The 22,858-nt window shown below is 35.4% G+C and overlaps 2 protein-coding genes across 4 annotated transcripts; both read right to left on the minus strand.

The window, feature by feature from the left end:
- Positions 1-10,565: 10,565 nt before the first annotated feature.
- On the minus strand, positions 10,566-17,981 carry LOC127795928 (probable inactive purple acid phosphatase 28). Of its 3 annotated transcripts, none has more exons than XM_052327908.1 (6): positions 17,743-17,981; positions 17,268-17,483; positions 17,004-17,151; positions 14,653-15,080; positions 13,833-14,300; positions 10,566-11,037 (listed from the first exon to the last, which is right to left on the minus strand). In XM_052327908.1, the coding sequence occupies exons 2-5, from the start codon at positions 17,475-17,477 to the stop codon at positions 13,845-13,847; spliced, it is 1,242 nt and encodes a 413-aa protein (XP_052183868.1). In that variant the 5' UTR covers positions 17,478-17,483; positions 17,743-17,981; the 3' UTR covers positions 10,566-11,037; positions 13,833-13,844. The 3 variants fall into 3 exon arrangements, with proteins under 3 accessions (XP_052183868.1, XP_052183870.1, XP_052183869.1); XM_052327910.1 differs by lacking the exon at positions 17,743-17,981 and adding an exon at positions 15,136-15,223 and having other exon boundaries at positions 14,653-14,746; positions 17,268-17,602; XM_052327909.1 differs by lacking the exon at positions 17,743-17,981 and having other exon boundaries at positions 10,566-10,823; positions 17,268-17,589.
- Positions 17,982-19,536: 1,555 nt separating this feature from the next.
- LOC127795930 (transcription factor bHLH35-like) lies at positions 19,537-22,110 on the minus strand. Its single transcript, XM_052327911.1, has 5 exons — positions 21,955-22,110; positions 21,446-21,792; positions 21,128-21,364; positions 20,804-20,974; positions 19,537-19,775 (listed from the first exon to the last, which is right to left on the minus strand). The coding sequence occupies exons 2-5, from the start codon at positions 21,692-21,694 to the stop codon at positions 19,686-19,688; spliced, it is 747 nt and encodes a 248-aa protein (XP_052183871.1). The 5' UTR covers positions 21,695-21,792; positions 21,955-22,110; the 3' UTR covers positions 19,537-19,685.
- Positions 22,111-22,858: the final 748 nt, after the last annotated feature.

Below are 22,858 nucleotides of genomic sequence, written 5' to 3' on the forward strand. Positions count from 1 at the left end.
CATACATATATATATATATATATATGAGTGAAATGGTTTGTTTTGTGCATGATCTTGTCTTTTCCCTAGTGTAAAAAACATGCCCAGAATCGAGTGGACAGATTGACAAGATAATCGAAGCAGTCTTTTTAGGCTATGGGTGTTCCTTTTCATATTCACACATTATATACTAGAATATTATAAGCCACATAGTACTACGTACTGTTAACTACCTTTTTACTAATTAATGTAAAAAGCAGTTGATTTTGCACTAGTCCCAGTCATAGATGTCGTCTGGGGCGTGGCCCATCGCCCATGAAAGCTTTAATGCCATCTTATAAACACCTTTTTCATTAATGACTTATTTTTCTCTCATTTGCATCTTATATACATATATACGTATATATGACTGAAAGCTTCATGTCATATATATATATATATGTGTGTGTATGTATGAGGAATACACTGTTTACCGTGAACGATAAAAAAGCTAAGAAGAGAACAGAGTTGGTAACTAAAATATGACTAAGTGGGAACGAGTTCGGTGAGCTATATATATCTGGGCATGCACCCCTTGTTAATTAAAATTTAAAAAGATTCTGATAACTGCTTTAAGCTTCACATATATTTGCAAGCATATATAATAAGCACATTTTACAGTTTCAATCCTTATATTCAGAGAGTGTTTTGATCCCACTCGAAAAGGTTAATTTGTTAAATCATTGGATCATTATATTTCAATGCTTTTTTTTTTTTTTTTTCTTTTTGGGGTGGAAAGAAGAATATTGACCTGGCTATGTGAACTGGGTTTCCTTTACTTGCAAGAAAAGTGTCCTTTCATGAAGCAATTAAGGTGGTTGATCCAATGTTTCGTTGTCAAATGATTTGGCTTGCATATTCCCCGACAAAATTTCAAAAGAGCACTGGATGTTACATGAAAAACTGCCTTAACTAGGACAATTAGGCCCAGGGGGATCAGAGACGAGGGGAGACTTGAACAAATTCATTTATTTTATATACAGTAGCATTAATTTTGATATGTTAGTAGATTTAATAAAGTTAAATTCAAATGATTATTTTATATCGTCTAATTAATCTCTCGTGTCAGGGTAAAAGATGACAACGAAGCTATAGAACTCCTAGCAAATTAATATCCTCTCCTTGGTAGACAAGGTAAAAGTTGCCTGTCAGTTTTGTTCACTATCAATCACTCCTCTTAGTTTTGTTTATCAGTTATCTTTATATATCAAGTAAACAAAAAAATGAGTTATATATGTAACACAACTTAATTTTGCATCAAAATTCAAAAATCAGTTATGTTTATAAGTAATGTAACTGATTTATGAATTGATGGTTCTGTTTGATTGTTGGTAATTATTAAATGGCTACAAGAACGAACTAATTCTAAATTAATTATTAAATAGTTACAACAACAATCTCTTTTGAAAATAAAAGAAAACATTTTAATATTTTTATAAGTTTTGATGATCTTAAGTTATAAGTGTGGCTTTATGATTTTGTTGAAAACTTATATTGATTTCTAAAATTAAGGGGGAGAATAAATCTTTTTGATATGTGTTATTAAGGGGGAGTTTGTAAAAATTTATCTTTTCTCACATGTACTCTTACCCCATTGATGTTTTGCCCAATCCCCTCTTAATCTTGTGTTAAAATTCTTTCAAATATATTCTTTTTTATTTATGACAAAAAGGGGGAGACTTTTGGGTATTTCATAAAATGTTTTGTCATCATCAAAAAGGGGGAGATTGATGTTTTACATTTGATATAATTTTGATGATGAAAAACAATTGTATTTTGATGATGAAATAAAGTTACGAGATTTCAATGTTAAATAATTTTATGATTCAAAATATTCTTTTTCATGTTATCATTTATCGTTTCAGTTTTTATAAAAAGAATAGTCGACTATGTGTTTATATTCTGTTGACTATGTTTGTGGATAGTCGACTATGTGGTTTAGTGCTGTCGACTATGTCTGAAAATAGTCGACTATGCTGATTTGATCTGTCGATTATTTAAAGCTTCTGTCGACTATTTTTTTATCTGTCGACTATCAAGTAAGGATAGTCGACTATGGCTTTTTATCTGTCGACTATTTTTGTTCATAAAATTTAAAATTTTCTTCATATTTTTGCAATAGTCGACTGTGCATATGTATCTGTTGACTATGGGATTTTTGTGTTATAAGATAGTCGACTATGCATTTTTGTCTGTCGACTATGTGTTTTGCAGAAAGCTTCCAACGGCTAGTTTTTCAATCCCAACGGTCACAAACGGCTACATTTCTCTTCAATCTTTTGGGAAGCCTATAAATACAAGTCATGGATGATCAAGAGAAGACTAATGGATGGAAATGAAATTATTTGAGCTTACATCGTATACATATTTGTATTTATATTGACTGTGCTTTAATTTTCTCTCTTCAAGGCTTTGATCTTCACTTGTAATTATTCATTCCAAGTCTTGTATCATTTTTGAGAGACATTGTAACTAAGAGATTCATCTCTTAGATTATCTCCAATTGTATACTTCTTGTTTTTCCTAACTTGTGTAGCTAGAATGCCTACTTGGTTTAAGTAGGAGGTTGTATTTCCTAGCTTGTGTAGCTAGAGGGCCTACTTGTGTAAGTAGGAGGTTTTAGTGAATTAGTTTAAAATCCTTAGTGGGAGCTAAGGTAGTGGATTAGGCTTGGTTTAAGCCGAACCACTATAAATCCTTTGTTTCATTTATTCTTCTTGCTTTACATTTGTCATTTTATATGTTCTATATTTTAAATCACTAAAACCTCAATTGGGTCAAAAAAATTTCAAGTTCTATCAAGATTTTTAAAATATCCAATTCACCCCCCCTTTTGGTGTGTGCCATAGCACCTCCCGTTCTAACAAATATGATTGTGCATAGAGATGACGATCACGAACATATTCCTTATAAGCCTTGATCTTAAATGTTCCTAGTCATAGAGTTATTAGGAATGAACACTAATAACTCGAATAAACTAGCACATATGATGCATGCTCAATCGAGATAATGTCTTGTTTTATGGACATTGGTGTAAGGACACTAGTGCATATATATGAGTGCTTATTAGAAGAACAAGTACATTGAACTGACCCGCTATAGAATTCCTAGTAGTTATTATTCAATGTCGAATTGAAATTCTTGTGTTGCAATTGTGCAGATTGGTCCTCAGACTTGAAATATCATGGTAGTCTTATATTTGACTGGTTACGCCTTAGTACTGTTTGGATTCTAAAGAAATCGTTAGCAAACTGTCATTGAGCATGACCTTATCACATATGAAGGATTCTGAGTGTTAATAAAAGATTCATCACTTATCATATAGATAAGAGGATGTCCTATGTATTCTAATAATTTTTTGTGGAAATCCTTAGTCAAGGTGAGGCGAAAATCAAAAGGTGTTTTGATTTCACCTATCAAGTTATAAATTTGGAATTGATACATAGTTATTAAATAGTTAGGATTTGACATAAAATCATATACTCTAAATCCAATTAGGACATTGACTGATGAAAGGATTTTACTGCACTGTAATTACAATTGAAAAGGTTAACGTATATAATTTCATCATTGGCTAGGTATTCATGGCATGTTGCTAGACGTTAACTATGATATATAGAGATTTTATAATTAATTAGATTAATTCTAAAACTATTAATTAAAGAATTTAATTAAGAAGCCATGAGATGTGTTTAAATTAAACTAATAAATTGGGCCCTAAAGTAATCCAATAAATTTGGGTCCTACATCTAGTCTAATGGTGGACCTAAGGGGTCACATATTTGGATCGAGTTCGTTTCACAATTAAAAGAGAGAACCAGCCCAATATGATTAGGGTTCGACCCTAAAATGTTTAGGGTTTTTGTTATGCCAGAATTAGGATTTTGTGCTCTATAAATATGCCGCTTCTAAACACTTAGAAAAAAAAGAAGAAAATTTTCGTGTTCTCTCTCAAAATCGTCCAAGTTACTAGCACAACTCGGGAAGTCGTGAAAAAGGTCAATCGTGTGGACTGACTTGGAGGAGTTGAGCTTGCATCTCTGCGGATCGAAAACAAATGAGATCAAAGGTTGCACGATCGCTGGTTTTCTAACAGAAGGAATCAAATCTCTTATACCAATATCTCAGTGCCTGTTTGAGATCGTATAAAGATTTGTTAAACCTGCAAACCAAATTAACTTTTCTTTTTTCTTCAAAATCCTCTAGTTGAAGTATATATATTTATTCTTCAAGATCTCCATGAAGAAAAATAGTTTTCATATCTAATTGTTCTAAATGTAGATCAAATGTAGCACACATTATTAGGACTACTTACACTGTAGTAATTCGAATAATAGAAATAAATATCTCATTAAAATCAACAAATACTTATTCATAAAACTGCCATGGATACATATTTCATCTAATAATCAATATTTGGAGATTCCGAGTTCAAACTCTTTTACAACTCTTAACATGAATCTTTACAATTATAAAAGTAACTTATAATTAGTTTATCAAAGCAGATAATGTCCTTCATACATAACATACCAAAAGAAACTTAATTTATGCATGAAAAAGGATCCGTACCATGTTTTTGTCCTGTGATGCTTAAGTTTAATTAGCATTGAATTATAATTTCCTTCGATTTTCCATGCATTCAAGTACTTTTTGGGGTTAATCTTGGACACCAGCTATAATGGCTCTAGATTTGATTACAAGTTCTCCTGTAGACCTAACTAAATTATTTTTGCTTGTTTTCTGAACTGTCGAGACGTGACACTTTGGAAGAGATATTGTTGTGATTGATGGGAAATGCTATTTAAATATTTAAAAAGAATATTCTTACATTAATACATTATATTATATTTAATTAATATAAATATATAATAAAACAAGGTAAAAAAATATAAATTTTAATTAAAAAATTATTATATTATTCTTATCGAACAATATAAAATTTACCAACACAAACAAAATCAAAAGAAGGACGTGGGCAACAAATCACCCTCCTCCCAGGTCGATCCCAACCCTCCAAGCACAAGTATTAGAATAATGATTTACATTATTAAATAAGAGAATAACAAGAGATATTGTTGTTATATAATTAATTATATATATTTTTTGAGATATATAATGTTTTGTAAACAACTATACCTTTTGATTTAATTTTGAAGGGAGACCAGTTTATCTCGTGCCATCGTTAAGCATTATATCACAATAGTTATATGTAAAATTAACAACAATTTTAGATATGATTATTATAAATTATTAGTAATTTTATATAAAATTATTATAAATTTGATCAATCTATAAAAATTATTTTTGAGCATAACCATTTCTAGAAAAACGTGGGATTTATGTAACTTTGATTCATGAAAGGCCGAACAAAAACAAGGAAAAAAAAGGGTGAATTCAAATAATAGAGGATGGATTAGTGGACAGAAAAGAAAAGGGGAGCAAAAAGAAAAAGGGCAACTTTTGATACTGAAATCTAAGAGAGATTGATTTAAAGATATATATATATATATATTCATACATACATATAGGGGCAAGAAAGTGAAAGAAAGTAGAGAGAAAAGGAAAAAAGCTGGGTCTGTGTGTGTAAATGCAACAAAGTGTGTTCCTTTGTTTCTTTAATTCCTTCCTTCTATCTTCTTCATTGAATACAGAACGGGATGAGAGACGTTCCCTCTCATTATCATTGCTGTCCACCACCCTCTTTTCTTCCCGGATCCCTATAAAAATAAGCATCAAACCCTAGCTGCCCCCCTCGCTCTGCCCCCTCTATTTTCAAGCCCGTTATTGCTTGAAATGTGTATTATAATTGTATCCAATGGATCCCCTTAATCTATATATCTTTCTCTTTGTCTTATTTATCACTAGAGTAGAGTTTAAATCCCTGCGAAAGATGATTTTCTATTTGTATATACCCAACTAGTAAGACAAGGCTACTTGAGATAGTATCTGTCATTCCTAAGTTAAATTTTAGTAGGGTGAAAAGAAATTTAGATATTATATCAGTTGAAAAAGTCCTTCAAAAGAAAATCTGAAAGTAAAATTTCAAATCAAAATTTTCTCCTGAAACAATAAATAATGATAGCTTTGATCTTACAAAAGTCACTTGGATGGGTCATTATCCAGAGCGCACATCAACAATGTTACAAAGTTTTTGTATTATTTTCTTGCAGGATTTTGACGTGGGAATTCATATGTACTTATCGTAATTTCCCTTCTGTCAATATTTTACACTGAGCTTAAATGTTAATGCTTGATTTGAGGTAGAAAATTATCAGCCATGATGGAGCTTACATTACACAAATGTATACTGATATTCAATTTCACAAACATTATAATATCGTTTGGTCTCCAGTAGAAAACTAATAAGATTTTTTTGGCGGGTGCTTGCTCCAATTATATATGTCGTTACTGAGCAACAGAGGGTTGTTGGTGAAGACCGGGATAATTTTAAGGTGTCCTTTAATTGCCTTCAAATTGAGCTACACCACAGTACTTTCGCCTTATAGTACTCTTAATTGTTTATTTTCACACCACATACTGTGTTTTTACATTGACCCTAAACCCTCTTTTGTTGTTGTATACAGACCCTTTTTTAAGTACCTATGCTAAAAAAATACTGCCCTAAAGACAAGGATTGGCACGTCTATCCCTATCCAGTACGGTCGAGAAGGTGATTATTGATGGACAAAAGCTTACAAACTGATGAGAAGTGATCATAATTGATGGACAAAAAGAGCTTGCCTCACTACTCTCACCATTTCACACAAAAGTCACTGTTCCTTCGTTTGCCATCTTTACACAATTTTATATATAATTATTTATCATCCCAGCTCACGTACAAACACATGCTTCCATGCATATTTGTTTGTACATATCTATACATACATATATATATATACATAGAGAGAGAGAGAGAGAGAGAGGGAAGAGACTGGCCATCAGCCTTAGTGCTGCTTTTGGAATAGACCCCTGAGATATTCCACATACAACTGCAACTGTTCTGGCCCCTTAGCTACGTAGCTGTCTACCTTAATCGGTGGGGTATACTTTGGATACACACAATACATACATACATATATATATATGTATAAGCTTTCCTCCAAATTTTGAATGAATGTTAGGGGTTCTCTATTTTGTATGTCACGATAATCAAGATGCAATAAATATAGTTTAAATAAAGTATAATAAATACAGTTTTTTAAAGCCAAGTATGCATATATTACATCTTGTTTTTGAAGGTTTAAATGTTTTCATTAGTTCATGATTATTAATATTCTTTGTTTTTAAACATATTATCAATTAATAAAAATGTTTAGATGTTTAAATATGCAAACTACAATAAATACATATGATTTGAACATAAAATATACTTAGAATGTGTATGTGGTCGGACACAAGCACTAGCACAAGGTAGAACAACTCTTTTTATGGGTATATAAATATGGAAAACGCTTGCTTCCAGAATTTTTGACTGAATGATCGAAAAGTGGTCAATTTTGAACGAAACTGGCAGGTTTAAAATTAGCAAAATTCATCCACCATGCATTAATTCCAAGAAGAATAAAGGACGCTTCCCCTCCTTTATATATATATATATATATAGCATATTATCTGTCGTCGTGCTTGGTTACTCGAGAATACAAGTAAGTATGCTAGAAGTTCGATCTGTGACAGTCTGTGGAGTGATTAACTAACCAGAAATATATGGGAACTCTTATGCGTTCTCTCTTAAGTACTGGTATTTAAATTTAAGAATGTTTTGTGTAATATAAATGATATATTTAAAACATGAAATTAATTAATGTTTTCATCAGGAACAATATACTTGATCTTATTGTTATACATTAAATCTTTATATTATATAAAACATTTTTATATACTAATGTTATTGGGTATTATAATTTTTTTTTAAAAAATATATATGAAAATTATTATTGCAGTGGGGGCTGACGATGATGATGATATTTACATGACATTCCCTCGTCTTGGCAGTAACTTTGAGGCAGATAAAATAAAAGGCTTTGGAAGTCTCACATTAATAATGGTTTCCGGGTGAAAAGGCGTGGTGTAAATACAGCTCTCACTATTCTAGTCAAAAAGTTGTCTCTTCACCTTTACACCTTTATTAATGCATCTGTCCATCCACACTCCACACGTCTCTCTCTCTCTCTCGCTCTCGCTCTCTCTATGTGTACACCCATTAATACTTACTACTATTTAAATCATTGGTTTTGAGGATCGAATCCACAAAAGCTCTTTCGTATCTACTTCTACTACTACTGTCATCTATTATTTATTTATTATTTTGCATTTCATCTGCATGCATATTGGTTTTGATTAATTACACAAATTAATTAAGGATTATATAAATTTTCCTTCTCAAAATTAAGTACTTAATTAGTATGTAGTTTCATGCATGCTAGCTATTTTATACAAAGAGATTTTGTTTATATAATATTAATTAATTTACTGTGTGTGAATAGAGGATGGAAGATTAGTGAAAGGGAGAGCAAAAAGATAGAGGCAGCACTGCACGCCAAGCAGGAGAACAGAAGGGAATGCGGGAAAACGCCAAAGGGAAAGAGCCCAACGTTCGAAAATTCCTTCCTTGGAGTTGAGAATATTGTATGTTAATTATTTAATGATTAATTAGGAAAATGTTGGTAATTGATTAAGTAATTGGAAGAATGAACACACCCTCTCTCTCTCTCTCTCTCTCTCTCTGTGCTGGGCTGGCTCACCTTTTCAAGCTCCAAATGTGGATTCTCTTTGCCACTGCATAACCAATCACTTTTTCTCAACAGATGGTACAACCAGATTCTACTTCAATATTATACTTTCTTTTTTATTTTTTCGTTTCCTCCCCCTCTCTTTCCCTTCCATCACATTATTAACCATCTTTATGCATACATGGGTAAATGTAGAGATAGAGAGAGAGATGTCTATAGCTACTTTTTTGCTTGGTTTGCATGGGAATTAATTAACTTATTAAACAATTAAGCTGCAGCAAATAGGGCAGTGGTGAATGAGAATATATGTATATATATGATATGATATGATGTTCACAGTTGGATATTCTTATTCCCTTGAGATTTGGGGAGGGGGAAGCTTTTAGGCACAAGAGATTAGAGAGCGTGCCCCCACTGAGCAGTGCCGCCATGATTACTGCTGAGAGAGAGAGCTTTAAGGTGCCTTTTGTTTATACTAGTTTTGCTGGTAGGGTTGGGAGGAATGTCTCTTTGCTTGTGCTTTCTTTCTTTTTCTTGTCTTTATGCCCCCCTCGGCCCTTCCCCTCCACTTCCCTCGGGACTGCCTCACCTTTTTGTGTGATGCAATGTGTCATATTTTTCTTCACTCAATTTGCCTTATCTATTTCTGGTAAATTTATTCTTACATTTTCTCTGTGTGTTTGTGTGTGTGTATTGAGTCTTTCATTTACACATTTTTAATGATTTATGTTTAATAACGTTAATTACATTATAATTAAAATAAAATCAAACTTAAATCTCTTCAATTAATAAAAAAATACTAAAAAAACTTAAGGCTGTCCAAACTCATAATTGGTTATATGGCAGCCAAAACCATCAAGCTCTGCAACCAATGCCGAAATCCGACTCTGCCAACATTGCTGCAACCCACCAACCAAATCTAGAATTCTAGGTGCGTGTCTTGGCATCACTACAACCCAGATGGTGGGTTGTAACGTCGAAACCCATTTGGATTCCAATTAATTGTTGTATGGAGAGAGAGAGAGAGAGAGATTATTCAGATCTGGAAGCTCTGTAAATAGGGTTGCTGCTGAACTCCAAACCCAATGATTTATTAAAAATTACAGTAATTTTGGGTGTCATGAGAGAATTTAATGATAGTTAAAAGTAATAACAGGGAGGTGATTATAATTTTTAAATTAGATGAAAAATTTCTAAAATTAGCCTTATCATGAAAGTTCAGTGTAATTTATTTTTTAAAAATTAATACTACTAATAGCGAAGGTTATTTTTACTATTAATTAAAAAAAATTCTAAAATTAGCCTAACCATTACGACCTTGTTCTCTTGGGTGCCCCACTATTAATTAATTAATTAAAATTTCAAGTAAGTTTTTATTTTATTTTATTTTATTATTTAATTATGATTATATTTAATATTGTTAATTAATTATCTTTCCACTTTGGGCCTCCATCACTCTTCGTTCGCGTTAAACACGCTACTGGCAACTTTCCCAACTTGGGCCTAAACTTTTTAAAGCACGTTTGGGCTCACACTTACGCACTCACTTATTAGCAATTAAGCCCATTCCTTAGTAGGAGGAGTCCACCAACTCGCCCAAATTTAGGCCTCTCAAAAAGCCCACTAACCGAGTCCACGAGAAGGAATAACCGAATCTTGCAAGACTTTGATAGGCAACCCGAAATCAAACAACTGGTCGGACCCCCACAATCCCAAGAAGAACCACAAGCTCTTGATTAAAGTCACCAAATTTTGATTCCATTGGATCCAAAACTTAGCCAGATGCATGAAACAAGAAAACCAACAGTTAACCATCAATGCTCGAAACAAGAAAACTATATATATATATAGCTATATATTGAGGGATTTGCAAAAACCAATTTCAAACGAGAGTACATACATGATGATATAGCTAGCTAGCTAGCTAGCTAACGACGCAAAATCCTCACATACACTGCTGCATTTGGCCGAAACAGCGCCTCCAAAAACCATTAATTTCCATCAAAGAAAAAGCAAGCTCGGAAAGGAGACCCACGAACTAAATCTTTCTTCTTCGCTCTTACATAATTTACCTACCTAGCATTTTTTAACATGCCAAATGTTATCATCAAGAGTGGTTTCACGTACCCATCTAACACGGTTGATGCGCGCGCGCATAAATATAATCAACATGCTATATGCAATCACGACCATCATGCACTTTGGGAGTACCCATGGTTGCTGCAACAACGCTCTAGGATGATTAGCCAGCCCCCATGCATTTCACGGACAGCATGGCCACGCTTCCATTCTAATGCATATAATTAAAAATGAGCTTCAAATATGCAAGCATCAAGACATGTATACAATTAATATAGATCGTTCATGCATGTTTCACACAATACAACTAAATAGAAAACACACTTAACCTAATTGTGAACCACAAAAGCTTAATTAGCAAGAAACTTCCTCTTTCTCCAAGCCCCCAAACTCTTGGCCAGGTAAGACATTAAAACGAGAGAAGTGCTATCTTCTGCTCCATGTTTCTACATATATGTATATTAAACCGGCCTTTATACTTTCTCCAGAAATCCTAGCCCTTAATTTAAGATCAAAAGTGATCCAAGGGTTGGGGGAAGGTGACAACATTAACAAGACCAATTATCCTTTTTTTCTATTTTGAGAAACATGGAGTGTTAGTCACATCCTATATGTAGGTGTTTGACCGCTGATTCGAGATGAATCCAATTAATGATTTAAATGCAGACAACTCATTGATTCAAGCGGTTATTTTCCTTAAATTTATGATATTAGTCATTCACTCATAAATGTGACATATATCACCTCAAAATTGGAGACTCCATCTCAGCCATTGATTTCCATCCAAGGGCTTACATTAAGACCACTTTTTGATGGACTTATAACTAATTTCCTTTTTTTTCATTTTAAATCATGTCAATTCCTTACCATTTTTGTTTAAGGCTCTCTAATTAGAGGCTTCACCCATGAGTTGGTTGGCCACCCCCTTACTGCTCCTTTCTGTACCTTAATTCATTTACTTATATATGATTCTATGAAACCTTCCATTGTCCAAAAGTCTAAGATTTAAACATTCTTTTCTATTTTCAGTCCCATTCCTTTTTATTTCCAAACCCAAAATTGGAACTAAGTCCAACCACCATTCCTTCCTTTTGTAATCTGCCCTACTCTCTTATATTGAATTGTTAGTCACCATCTTATCTAAAATCTTAAGTTAGTACATATAGGGTTAATTTTATTTTTTATATTATTATTTTTAGTCTCAACATACCCCCTCACTTGTGGCCAAGAATCATTGCATAACTAGCCCAACCGTGTACAACAATTTAAATTTTGAGTTGGCAATAAGGTCTAAACTCAAGACCATTGTTTTTGTTGATACCATATTGAGTCGTTAACCACCATTTCATCTAAAAATTTTTAGATGAGATGGTGGATAACAATTCAATAGAGCCAACAGGTCTAAATTCATGAGTCGAATTATCAACTAAGTCAAACCAGATGGGCAAGATTGTTGTCTTAGCCTAATAGAACAATATAGTATGCCTCAAAAGCCCAGTTAGGTACTCTAATGTTGGAGAAGCCAATCCAGTTTAACCAAAATCTATGATAACTAAAGCCAAAATAGGATACTCCAAACCTCAAAACCAAACAAGGCTTAAAGTTCTCAAAAGGTGTCACCTTTACATTACCCATATCTTGACCATATTTTTGGATAGGTCACCTACCCAAAAATATGGTTGTGACTACCATGACTCAACCATTTTTCTGCAAAGTGTTAAGGTAATGTAAAGGGTTTAGCATTTAAGGCTTAATATGCAGAAAGGCTAGAGTTTGTGGTGGAAGGATTGGGATTGTAATAGGGTACTAGGGTCTCATAACAAAGAGAAGGGTTTCAATGATAGGGGAGCAAATAGATTGCCGACAAGAAAAAGGAAAACAAAGAGAGGAAAAGATGATAAATAAACTAAACAAACAAAATGCATCTAGAGTTTTTTGCGATAATGAGATTATTGAGATTCCATTAAAACTAAAAGGAAAAATTTTGTAAGACTAGGTTTGTTACATGACACAAAAATTTTAGATTATAAAGCATCAAACTATGCAAAATATGAGCGTGAAAAGATGAGAATGTTAAGATGGATGTGCAGTAATACTATAAAAGATAAAATTAGAAATGATGTTATTCATATTCATAATAAATTTGGAGTGGCTCTTTTTGAAGATAAGATGCAAGAGATGTAATTAAGATGATTGGTTATGTGAAAAAAAAAAAAAAAAAGGGACCAATAGAGGCTCTTGTGAGGATAGTGGATGGAATGAAAAAAATATTTAGAAAAAAAGGTAGAGAAAGACACAAAAAAAAAAAATTGATGGGAGACTCTTAGGTTTGACATGAGTTGTAAGGGTTTTACACAAAAAGAAACTATAGATAGAAATGATTGGCAAGCTAGATTTCATGTAATCGACCCTAATAGGAGAAATAAGGCTTAATATTTTTTTTTTTTTTTTTTTGGGGGGGGGGGGGGGGTGGGGGGTGTGTTAAAGAGCCAAATGCATCTCTTTCTACTAACCGCAGGTTTAAATACCCCCAACCTGCCCACCCAATTCCCATGCAGAATAAGTTGTTTTGCGCAAGGCCCACCAACTTTCTTTCTCAATTTTAATCTTGGCTTAATTAAAATGGATTAGTTTTGTACCTTATTTTCCAAAAAAATAAAAATAAAAAGAGAGACTAAAAGGATAGTTTTCAAGATCTCTAGTTGAAATACCTACTACTAATCAAACTTCTTTTATTTTACCAATCAAAGTAAGCAATTAAAATTTTCTATTTCTTCCAAATTATTGACAACCCCATCACTTGGAATCACTCACTAATATTAAGAGCCTAATTGCAATTCGAAGAGAGAAAAAAAAAAAAAAAAGGAAAAGGAAAGTCTCTCCTTTTTTAAAAGTGAGTTGTACCTATATAACATGACCAAAAGAGGCAAGACAACAACAAAGAACAAATACAGTTTTATTGGATGAACATATACAATTTTATTGGATCAGAATGCATTTCAATACCTGCAATCTTGGTTATCTTGACAATCGCCGGTCCCACAAGACTTGTTCATCAATCTTGGTCAGTGTCTCATCATCAAGTCGCTTCCATGTCTTGATCCTTTCCACTCCTTCCCACGAGTTCTGCCCTTTAGCGAGTTCTGCTAATATAATTCTTGCTCTCCTTGGCTTCCCAGGCCTGCCATAACCATGATATCCAAAGCCCCCACCGTAACAAAACCATATACCATCTAGATTCCCACAAAAGTCATTGTTGTGATCATGACCTATGAACACAGCCTTTACATCTCCCATGGAGGCAAGGGTTTGTAATACTCCAGAGTTAACAGATGAACATGCCACATATTCCTGATAGTGGCCTACAATCTCTTTTACTTGGCGGACTTCTGGAATTGGAATGTGGAAGAATGCCAAGGCTATTGCTGGGTGTGAAAAGGCATCAATCAATCGACTGTTATCAAGATTTTGCCCCTGTTAACATTTGCCCTGGAATCCGTTAATGAAATCTAAATCTAGAAAACCTACATCGTGAGAATTGAAAGAAAATACCCATTATAAAGGAGAAAAATCTTTGGATAAAATGCACATGCAACAGGCTGTGCCTGGCTGCTGTTTCAACGGATCGGGAAGAAGGAAGGTTCTATTTTATCCGGGATATACATTTATTACAACCAAAAAGTGAATTAAACTTGATTTATTGAAACTTTACTCAATTTCGAAACAAGGTAGAACTTTCTAGTTTTTAGTATCTACTTGCAGAAAATGCAATAATGTGGCGGCCTTAAGATAGAAACATACTAAATAAGTCATCAGATAATGGTACCTGAAAATTTTTAGAAACATTACGAAGCCAACGAAGTTGGGATTCTTTAATCCATCCATAAGTTCGAACTCCTTCAACAATAGCTCTATCTCCACTGTCAAGAAAGTACAGATTAAGGACAGTATGGTTAGCTAAATGTGACCCTGGTGCACCGCATATTCTAAGATTATAATTTCCAAACCCATCAATGCCAGAAAGCAGCATTTTTTCGGCAGGATCAGATGTGTTTTCAGCCAATGGATTGATTTGTGCAACCGAATAGTCCATAAGGGAGATGAAAGACATAAGTTCTTCACGAGTCATGGTAGATTCTTGATCATGGTTCCCTAGAATGGCCGCCCAAGGAAGTCCAGATTCCATGGCTGGACCAAAAGCTCCGAACAGAGATTCTGCAGCATCTGGAGAACTTGTCCCAAATATGTTGTCTCCTATTTCCATAATTAAGCAAAAACTGAAAGTTGGTTTTATTATGAGAGATGGTACCTTTCATCAAGTAAAAGGAGACATACACTAAAGGTCAGCAACAAAGAAGGAAGGCACAACTGTTGGTTACACCAGAACATCATCTCAGCTACCACAAGGTCAGGACGCAGAGTGCCAGCAAATGAGAAAGAATATAAGGAAAGAAAATCTATATCTTCAGCTTAATAACCATAGTCCATAAATATACAATAAAATCGCAACCATTTCAATCTAGTTGAAGCAAGTTAATGACCACACTCAATTTGTAATACAGTAGCTCTTAGTTCACATTTACATATCTACTATGTGAAGAAAAAACACAATGCTAGGATATAGTAACCAATACAAAGTGCAACCCTTTTGTCTATCTCCCTGAGATACCAAATCCATATGTAAGCCCCCCCTCCCTGACAACCCCCAGCACAAGTAATTCATTTCTCTTTTCACAACTGCCAAGTGGAGGGAGTGTGGTCTCTTTTCACATAGGTGTATATGTTCTTTTTTTCATTTTTTATTGGGTAAATTCTCAAACTGTCCTCCCAACTTTATTTTTCAATGTCAACCTTTGAATTGTTCTTCTAGCTAGAATCCATGTAAGCCAACCTATCTAGTTTTTCCCACCAAGTTTTCCCAATGACATCCAGGAAGCTTGCCAATCATCTCTATCATGCTAACGGCTACATGGATTCTAGCTCACCAATCATTTCCATCTGTCATGCTAACGGCTCATAGAAGACCAAATCTTTCATTGTCTTCATCTATCTATTTTGCCGAAAACTTCTTCCGTTCCATCCACTCTCCTCGTGGAAGCATCTATCAGTCTTCCTGACAAGACTAAATCATCTGCACCATGCATCTTTCCTCCACTAGCAGTCGCTTTTTTAATTCAGTTCTTTCTTATATGAGCACACATCCTATAACATCATTATCTTCACTAACCTCATATTTTGCATACATTGGTACTTTATTGCACAATATTTCATATCATATAACGAAGTTGGTTTTATATCCATCCAAAAAAAATTCCTCTGAATGCTATTGCATAACATGCCAACACACTTCTCCATTTTAGTCATCCTACCTTAATTTAATCAATAAGAAGCTCAATAAGCTCTCTATCTTTTTGGGCAATTGATGCAAGATATCTAAACAATTTTTTTCTTCAAATAAAACACACAAATTGGCATCCATCTTTTAGCGGTTTCTATCATCTAGTAAGCATCAAGGGCATATTCGATGCTATCATCCATCACCATCAGCAAATACAGCACATGGATGCATGGGAACCCCTCTAAGTCGATATCCTCAGCATGCAGCTTTGTGATTCTTGATAGTTGAGCAATCTGAAATTCCTCATAATACCAAACAATTGATGCCCACAGAAGATCCCGTGAATCAAACATGTCAATTAATGTAATCTTTGATTATTTTCTGTAAAATTGTGTAATTGTAATTACTGCTCAGAGTTTATGCAAGTGCAACACCAGTCACGCAAATTGCTCCAAACACACGATGCATGAGAAATAACAACCACAGATATCCATAAAGGCGTGGAGTAACTCTGTGAAATGAGTTATATAGAACTACCCGTTGTCAATTAGATATTTTCCCTGTCGTACACAAGCACACTGATCTTTATTTGCAACAGGTATAATCTCAGATCGTTTCCCAGTTCTTCAGGGTCATCTTGCCAATATCCAAATTGTGGTTAAAACAAATTCCCACCCAAAGGCCAAGAGATGGGCTAAGCCCCATAGCTCATTTCAAACAATTTCAGAATCAGATAGACATACAAAAAATAGTCCCCCATGCCATAAGAAGGAAAAACAGAAATAAGAAGAAGAGATGAAACACCAGAGAATAAAAGGAAAAGGACAGAAACAATATACCGGTAAAGGCAACGAAATCGGGGTTTTCAGCCTGGATGATCCTCCTCATAAACCGGATCGAGTTAAGATCGGAACACTTATCGAACTCAGATGCTGAAACATCTCTGCATCGACTCAAGACCCCATTTCCATAATGCAAGTCAGCCACCTAACGATCACCAAAACCACTTGACAAAGATGTTAACCCAACCCAAGTTTTGTTTATTTATTTATTTATTTTTTTCTCCTTTTGCCGAGAAAAGGAAAAGGAAAATTTGCAGAGACCTGAAGGATCTTGAAAGTGCCGTCTTCGGCCCGGAAGCGCAAAGGAAGAGGTGGGTGTTTCTTCGCAGTTACACTGTGGTGGTTCAGAATCAGTTTCTCAGAAATTAAGGCGTGAATAAGGTATATGGATGAAGTGATGAAGGCGAGGTAGAGAAGAGACTGGATGTGGATGTGCAAGTGGATCCACGTTGTGTCAGAAGCAGATTCCATCCTCAACTAAATCGAAAGACAGAAGGAGCTTTGCTTCAGGCATGGCTATCATCAAATCAATAATAGCTTACAATATGAGGAGGATAATAATATTATTAAAAACAGCTCTGTGTATGTGTATGTGTACGTGTACGGTGGCTGGACGCGGACCGTATCTCTCTTCATTGGTGGAGTAATTATCGAATTTAATTTATTTAAGTATAACAATATACTACTATTCGACTTTACTCTTTTTATAAGGGAAAAAAAAGGCTGTGTTAAAGACCTGGCTTTACAAAGATGAAGCCTTCTCTCTCCCAAAGGAGCATCAAATTTGCCATGCTAACTCCTGAAATTATCCCCCTGTACTCCACTACAACTTGATAATACACACACATATATATTATCAAACAATAGGCTAGTGGAAATATAGGCTAAGATGAATCAACTATTACCAAACCAAATCAAGCATCCGCGTCCAAGTACTCTTTTTTGTTCGCTTGTTGGTCTGTTCCATCAACAGTTGCAGAGCAATTCATTCAATTCAATGTGACTGAATGTATATCCGTGATCTTCTGTCAGAGGGAGAGAGAGAGAACAGGGTGGGGGTGGGGGAGGGGGAGGGGGGGTGAGTGCGATTTTGTTCACCCCCCTTTAACGGGGAAGTTATCCCGTCTGTGGCTGTTTCTGCTTCTCTTACAAGGGGAAGTTATAATAGCTTCAGCTATGTTTTAAAGTAAGCTACATGTGTTAATTAAAGGAAAGTTACTCCTTCAGCCTAGCCTAGCCTAGCCATGCCATCAGCTATTATGAGTTAATTGAAACTAGCCATAAATAACCTATAAATTTGTTCAGCTTTTTTGCTGAATTAGGATCTCTCAACCATGCCCCATCCTTCTGGTTCGTTTTTTACTCCTTTTTGGCATCAGTGCGGTCGGGTGCCATTCACTGGTCCTAAGATCTCTCCCAATGGCAGTTTAGATAGTTAGATTACATGTCATTTAATTAAATGTTTCCTATTTTAAATCTTTTAAAGCTTGATTGTTTGCGGAAAATATTTTTCTGAGAAAACTAATTTTAGAGAATAATTTTTTAAAATATATATATATTTTTTGTCTGTAACTTAAAAATTTTGTTAAAAAATTATTTCTAGTGTATGAGTGACACATAAAAATGAACTTAGATCTTACTATTTGAGAGGGCAATGAAGGACAGATAAAGAGAGAGAGCCAAAGAAAGACCTGGTGATGGCAAAGGGAGGGCACACCAAGACCCTGTGACGAAGTAGATTTAGATGGCCTAGCAATGACGATAACTATGATAACAACGACAACACAAGTTAGATCCAAACATGAACATTAATAACAATGGCGATTGTGATAACAAAGATCAGATCTAAACATGGGGGCAATGAAAAAGAAAGGAACGTGCAAATGAAGACAAAATGAGAGTGTAGGTGAGAAAAAGTTCTTAGAATATTTTTCTATGCCCAAATCGAAGAATTTGAAAAAAAAAAAAAAACATTTTTTGGAAAATAATTTTCCCCAAAACAAATGGAGGAGGAAGTCTTAATGATCTTTCTTCAAATCTCAATGTGGTTCAGTACTAAATGCGTATATCTAGATTTAAATGGTAAAAGAATTTTTGATAGTCATATAAGTCTTCCGAAATTCTTCAAGAGTGACTTAACCACTTTAAAGTCAATTCAACATCGAGTTAACCTAGACTTTACTGCAGGGTGTGGGTGGATATGGCCCTCCAATTTCATGACTTGGATTACATTTCACTTGTATATTTTTTTTTTTTTTTTTGGGGTGCTAAAATTGGACTCACACGATTACACAAATGGTAAAATTTGTAAAAGTACCCCCCAAAAAATTTGCAGCCAAGTGATAATGATTTTCAAATCTTTATTTGTGAACTTTCTCTCTCTCTCTCTTGCAGCCAAGTGATGATGATTTTCAAATCTTTATTTTTGAATTTACTCTCTCTCTCTCTCTCTCTCCCTCTCTCTCCCTCTCTCACTACAGTCATCACCACCAGGGAAGATTCAAATCTTTGACCAAATCAGTGCCGACCCTTTTTCCCCAATTCTTACGCAGCCATTTCATTTATTGGAATTTTATCGGGAGAGAAAAGTATAAGAAAGGAAAAAGTAAAATAGAACCAAATTACAGCCCCGACAAAATACAGAACTAATAATTCTTGTGGCCACAAACAAATGAGTCTTCAAAAGCTCATAGGGCTTCCTGGATCACTGAGAGCCGTTATGGCACTTTCAATCTTCGTCCTCAGTTCATCTTTCTCCTCCTCATCAGCCTGAAAACAGAGCAGCAAACATAAAAATATATATATATGTACATATATACAAATTAATAATGAGCAGGCTTAGCCCCATTATTTTTTGAGTTAAATGGAAAGATTGGAGAGACAAGAGTTGAAGACAAAATAAGATTTTTCTTGGGTAGGTTGAATTTTGTATTGGGGATGGCCCCTGTCTCGCTACAAATCCTTGCAGATGGCAAGTAGAGGAATGGGGGCTTGGACTTTAATGAAGCAACATGCATCAGTTACCATCAGGTAGGACCCCATAATCAGAGGGTGATTCCATTTGAGACAACTCATCCAATTTTTTTATTACCAGCAGCGTAAAGAAAATAAGGAATGGTAGCCACAACTGCCAAACCTTACGATCCTTTCCATCCCCCCTTCCCCTCTCTCTCTCTCTCTCTCTCTCTCTCTCTCTGCAAATCCAACCCAGTCCATGACTTTAGGATATCAACTAGGTCTCCTCCTCACTTGTCCCCGCCGTCCATCAAAGCGTGTGACAGTCACTCATCTTTTTGCTGCTGCTAAAAGAAACTAAACTAAAATCTACACAAAAATAGTTTTGAACGCGCTCATCTTTAAAATGGTTATTCCAAGAGACAATTGTACCCAAAAAAATAGCATATTTCATCCTCAACAAGGGTAATTATAATAACTAATCTTCTTACACAGCACTCAGCTACTGTTCAAGAAACTGAAACCGGCAATACTCTTACTAGACTGACTTGAATGGCGCATTATCAATCTCCAAGCATTTAAACTAACTCTTAAGATAACTAGTCAAGACGTCAACTTTTATGTCACTTATGCTTGCTTGTTTAAAATGCGAAATTACAGTAGTTGTGCAAGATGGAGGCTAGAACAGGATGGCGGAAGAAAGGCCAAAAAAACTGGAAATGAGAGAAAAAAAGATTGGGCTGTCTTTCAATACTTTTTGAGTATATATGTATGTACGTGTATATGTATATATATATTTAATAGAGAGAGAGAGAGAGAGAGAGAGAGAGAGAGAGAGAGACCTGGACAAAAACAGTCTTCAAAAGCCTCCCAGAGAAAGCAGTGATGTTGGCTGTAATGATTTTGAGCTTCAATGATTCGAAAGCCTTACAAAGCTTCACCATTGTATCTGTTCTTTTGCTGCAAGTTATGCTCACCACAACCGTTTTCTCTCCCATATACGCCACCCTTAACTGCAAAAACAAAAGTTATTTCAATCCCCAAATTAATTTAGGCTGCTTTTCAATGACTTTTGGTGTTTGCTTGAACAGAACCCGAGTGAAAATGAGTATAGCCTTGTAAAAACAAATTCAGAGAGAGAGAGAGAGAGAGAGAGAGGGACTCACTTCGAGATCTTGAATGGGAGGCGAGCTCGACCTGGCAGCGGAATCATGAGGCTGACCAGTTTTCCTCTTCCTCAACCTCGACAAGGCCGGCGTGTCTTCGTCCAAGTCAGAACCCGTGTTGTTGTTCGTCGATTTGCCGGATTCGAGTTCCCCGATCTCCGCCTGAAGCGTCTTCTCTTGCTCGTGTAGCTCCTGGATGTAGTCAATGGCGTCTTTGATGATGGAGGCCTTGTCCATCTGGATTATATATGGCAACATAAACATCAACATCAACAGCATCAGTAGTGCATAACAAATTAAATTAGAAATTAGGCGAACCTTGCTGATGTTGGGGACGACGGCTCGGAGGGCGAAGAGGCGCTCGTTGAGCTTGCGGCGGCGGTTGCGCTCGGAGACAATGTTCTTGGAGGCGGCGGAGGAGGAGGAGTGGCCGGCGTCGGGGGAGCTGGAATCGTAGTAGCCGCCAGAGAAGGGCTCGTCCAGGGCCCAGCCGCTGTCGAATTCCTCGGTCTGGAGGAACATGGTGGTCTCCCAGTAGTGTTTGTATTCATCATCGATGTTATCCATTGCCTATGCCTCCCCAAACAAAGAACAAAGGAGAAAAGGAGGAGGAGGAAAAGAAGGGGAGGGGATTATATATAATCTATCTTTTTATTTATCTATCTCTGGGGGTGGAGGGGTGACAGACAGAGCGACGACACAGAGAAGAGAAAGAGAGAAAAGCTCATCAATCATAGGGAGAAGCAGCGGGATTATATATATATATATATATACACACACATGTATGGGATATGAAAGCAGAGAGAGAGAGAGAGAGAGATTAGTACTTGTTTCCTAGAAACATCTCTACCGTCCAAACCGAAGCCCCTGGGGAATTGAGATCATAGACCGCCGTCCACCACCGTTAGGCCGCGTTAACCACCTCCCCCCGTTTGGTTGCGTTGCGTTGCGACTAGTAATTTGGTCGTCTTTCTTTCTAGAATCCTCCTCCTCCTCCTCCTCTCCTGTATGTATCAAATCAAACATAATCTATCATTATCAGTTTTAACACCTCCACGTAACTACTACTACTTCTTCAAACCCCAACCCCAACCCTAAACTCTCTCTATCGAATTTTAACTGTGCTCTTGTGTCTTTTTTTTCTTTTGTTTTTTTAGGGTGCTCTTCTGTCTTTTTTTTTTCTTTTTTTTTTTAGGGTTTGTAACAACAAACACACTTTGAGATTGTAATAATAATAATTTAATAAAGTTGAAAACGTGGAATTATTATTATTTATTTATTTATTATATGGTAAGGGGGAGGACCCTCGACTTTCCCAATGATAGGAGACCGTGTCCCTCTCTCTAAGGGTCCAATTGTGGTCCACCACGTGTCCCCTGCCTGTTGACTGTTCTTTTTCTTTCCTTCTCCCCTTCTCTCTTTTGGGTTTTTTTTTTTTTTTTTTGTCGTCTTGCGCTACACACACCCCCCACAAAACCACCATTTTAATTTTGGAGTTGGTTTGGTTGTCATGCCCTTAAAAAACCCACCATTATAAAACCTCATCCATATTTAATTAACCATTTTAATGGGATTGATTGATACGATTGATTATTTTGTCCGTCTCGTCTATACTGTAATATCACTATTCTATTCTATTCTATTCTCTCTCTCTCTCTCTCTCTCTCTCTCAATGCAGTGGAGGAGTAGTGAATCAGTGTCTCTTAAGAATATACAGCAATATTTGAGGTT

This window comes from Diospyros lotus, chromosome 2 (assembly GCF_014633365.1).
Source record: "Diospyros lotus cultivar Yz01 chromosome 2, ASM1463336v1, whole genome shotgun sequence".
NCBI classification, from domain to species: Eukaryota; Viridiplantae; Streptophyta; class Magnoliopsida; order Ericales; family Ebenaceae; genus Diospyros; species Diospyros lotus.